The sequence below is a fragment of the Mya arenaria genome, chromosome 6 (assembly GCF_026914265.1).
Source record: "Mya arenaria isolate MELC-2E11 chromosome 6, ASM2691426v1".
NCBI classification, from domain to species: domain Eukaryota; kingdom Metazoa; phylum Mollusca; class Bivalvia; order Myida; family Myidae; genus Mya; species Mya arenaria.
The window spans coordinates 12,837,402-12,841,013 of NC_069127.1; the positions used below are offsets into that span (position 1 = coordinate 12,837,402).

A 3,612-nucleotide genomic window follows, 5' to 3' on the forward strand; every position below is an offset into this window, starting at 1 on the left:
TTGAACTCATTGAGAGAATTGTCTTAGCCACGAATCGCATTTGGTTTGACGGCGGATACTCAACTCACAACTGACATCTTGGTAATTTACCAGTTACGATGATGTAAATGGACCATTTGCAACGTGGTAGTTATCTCGCTAATATTCTTAATACGCAACCGAAGAGAGGGAAAGAAAAAAACATCGGTAGGGAAACCGCAAACTTTGCAGGAAGAATACACATGCGGAAACCTGAAGATTGGACAATGTCTAACAAATGTATTAATACAAATCACTTAATAAGCTTCATTTAATGTAAAAACGAACTCTTCTGAAATGAACATCATAATTTTTAAATGGTTACATTTATGCTTTCTTATATTTGTCACAATTATACACTATCATATAGCTCTCGGAACACATGACCTTGACATTATGACAATCGGTCTGAACGCTACTCACGTTCATGCTCGAAACACAAACTTGATAATATGCTGTCGAAGCGAACAATCTTTTATAAACACTCATGTAGCGAACCTGTGTTTCTAAACAAGGAACACTAGTCTTAGATAAAGTCTGTCACCTCTGTCACCACAAAAACAATCTTGACGATAATTTCGATGGCTATAAAAGGTTCACTGATTTCAGTGAAGTGCTGCACATTTGTTGTAGACTCGTATATTCTACATTGGAAAGTGCTAAAACATATCAGAAAATTGAGATACATTAAGGAGTATTCGCACTTCAACACTGAGAAACTTAGTTGAGTTGCGTGAATCATGAAAGTGGAAGTGTACTGCTTATGTCCGCTGCTGTGGATCCTGCTTGCCGTGGATGTGAGCGGCCACGGACGCCTACTGGTGCCGCCCGGCCGCTCCTCCGCCTGGAGGGAGCGCTTTCCTGTACCGCCTAACTATGATGACAACGGGTTAAATTGCGGCGGACGCGGGGTCAGTATAGCACGCATAGGAAAGAAAGATATATACTCGTATATATACATAATTATATATTTGAGTTTTACTTATAAGTAAAGTTGCCTTCATACCGTTCTTTTTAAACAACAATTATCGGAGTGTACGCTGGAAGATAATGTAGCAAAATAGTATAAGGTTTGTTTATTTTACAATACGTAAAGACATATGTTTGATAACCATGTTTGATTTTATAGGAATCATTGTAGAGGTCGTGGCGTGGGTTTTCGTCTTTGCTCTTTCTTGGTGGACGCTTGAATAAGAATCATGGACATAGTTAATTCCAAAATATCTTGCATTTAGTTAACGCATACGATTATATCTTCTTATAACTACATTGACGAATGGCTGCTGTATACATCATGTTTATTTCAAGACCATGGTTTCAGTATCAGTTCTCGGTATTGGCGAACGGACGCTGCGGGGTTTGCGGGGACCGTTTTGAAGGCCCCTTCAACAACGAGGCTGGTGGCATATACGCCAAGGGGGTCATCGTCCGCAACTACGCTCAGGAACAAATCATACGCGTCACTATTGGTAACGACCTCTTGACAACAACGTAAATCGCGACAGCATAATATGAAACTTACCTGTTTCTCCGAATGTTAGATATTACGCGCGGTTAGTATCGGTGCCGTTCAAGTAATCTCGTGACTTCAACGCTTAGCTTTCTATATCTATCACAAATGAATTATTGCTTCATACTGTCATGCTTACTGTTGACTGCCGATTGAATGGAAAATTAATGCTGATCTTTGTGTGTGCGTGTTTTTTTCTTCTGTTTGTTGTCTTCAAATGACAATCATAATTTCAGAAATAACGATAAATCATGGTGGCTATTCGGAGTTTCGTCTCTGTCCTAACAATGACGTCACCAAGCGCGTGACGCAACAGTGTCTCGACAAATATCTGCTGGCAATGCCGTCGGGACAGACCCGCTACATACACCCGCAGAAGGGGTCACTTTATGGCAACGGACGGAAGGACATTGACCTGGTCCTACCCCGGGGTCTTACCTGCACCCAGTGCGTACTTCAGTGGAAGTGGACGACAAGTAAACTGTTTTAAATGATGATAATAATATTATAATATCCATACATCTTTTAAGAGACACTCATATATAAATCAATATATACACATACATAACAAACATAGATTTTGAGTGATGAGCCTTTATAACTACTTACTAAATAATGAATTTATGGAAAATATTAATTACTGATAACAATATTATCGTGTATTTAGTAGCTTAAAATGCACAAATATTAAATAACTGGTGAATGCTAAAAGATTTTACTCTGATCAACTATAGTCTCATTAGGTAGAAATACCATGTTTTATGCACCTTTCTATTAAATTCAATACGGTATCCTTCATAAGAATCATTGTTTTCGATAATTATGCATCGTTTTCGGTAAATTAAAATAGTTAAATTAATTGTGGTCTAACTTATTTGGGATTGAGAGTGCATCTTTAAGCTACTATCTCAATGTGTTTTAATTTGTTTGTTCTGTTTTATTTTGTTGTTTTTAAGTCTTAAATATCAATTTAAGACAAATCTCGAAATTAAAAAGAGCTAATACTGGACATGATTTTGGCGTCATTTCCCCCACCATTGCCTTAATGTGACTCTGCAGTTCATGCTAGCATCGTACCGTATATGACTCTCAAAGGCGTGAATTGATGCGGTTTAAAAACTGTTTTAAAGTATATTGACACTGAAACAACGTACGTGCAATATCAGTTGAGATTTTGTTGTTTTTTCATTGCAGATTCGAACAACAACTGTGGCTTTTACCAGCCTGAGTGTTGTAATGTAACGAACGTTGGATGTGGCGATCAAGAACACTTCTTAGCGTGCTCTGACGTGTCAGTGGGTCCAGGTTCTTCCAAGCCCGTAACGTTTACACCAGCACCATACGTTCATACCGTGACAACACGCGCACCCGTCGTTACCTCGAGAACGCCGCCACCTTCCTGGACAATACCTGGCGGATTCGTGCCAATAGGACTCGGGGGTGCACCTCCGCAGAACAAGCCACCGTGTGAGGCGACTGCACTGGGAAGAAGTATGTACGGACAGGTGAACGCGGACAGGCTGTGTAGCCAGCAATGCCACAGGAACCAGGGAGGTCCTTGTCCTGTCACTATGTGTGCTGACTCGTGTAGGGACAGGAAATAACATTTCAAAATTATGAACACCAGTTTATTGGCCCGAACAATATGTGCATTTTAATTTTTATTTGGCAGTCACACATGTAACAAAACGTTTTAAAATAAGTTTATGTATTAAACAGTGTCCGATCAAGCATAAAGGTGTCTAACGGTTTAATATAATACGCAGTGCATTTTTGAACATTATACCAGCAATTAGTGTATTTAAGATTCATTCATATAATTATGCTGCACTTTGAGTTATACTGTGTTGCGCTATATCTCCCGGTTCATTAATCGGTTATCTACTATGATCCGTCTTCTTTTTGCGTTGAAATAAAAGCATTGGTTCACAGCCATATTTTTTCTCTTTCGTGTATTTCTCTGAAACGATATGAGTGTCACGTATGTCTTGGTCGACTAGGTTACTTTAATGATTGTGATATTTAGTTTTCACCAAAGTGCCATATAGTCACAGCGTGTCCGAAATCTGGGGTAGCTATTTCGG

The 3,612-nt window shown here is 39.2% G+C and overlaps 1 protein-coding gene across 1 annotated transcript; it reads left to right on the forward strand.

The window, feature by feature from the left end:
- The first annotated feature begins 626 nt into the window (after window positions 1-626).
- LOC128239170 (uncharacterized) lies at window positions 627-3,385 on the forward strand. The gene is made up of 4 exons (XM_052955673.1): window positions 627-929; window positions 1,340-1,487; window positions 1,765-2,004; window positions 2,723-3,385. Exons 1-4 carry the CDS (start codon window positions 759-761, stop codon window positions 3,130-3,132), a joined length of 969 nt encoding a protein of 322 aa, XP_052811633.1. The 5' UTR covers window positions 627-758; the 3' UTR covers window positions 3,133-3,385.
- Window positions 3,386-3,612: the final 227 nt, after the last annotated feature.

What these genes read in the sequence shown, in the direction of transcription:
- LOC128239170 (XM_052955673.1), top strand. Translation starts at nt 759, where the DNA reads ATGAAAGTGGAAGTGTACTGCTTATGTCCGCTGCTGTGGATCCTGCTT. An exon ending in TAAATTGCGGCGGACGCGGG is followed by an intron (nt 930 to 1,339) that starts GTCAGTATAGCA and finishes CCATGGTTTCAG; the next exon opens with TATCAGTTCTCGGTATTGGC. An exon ending in TCAGTGGAAGTGGACGACAA is followed by an intron (nt 2,005 to 2,722) that starts GTAAACTGTTTT and finishes TTTTCATTGCAG; the next exon opens with ATTCGAACAACAACTGTGGC.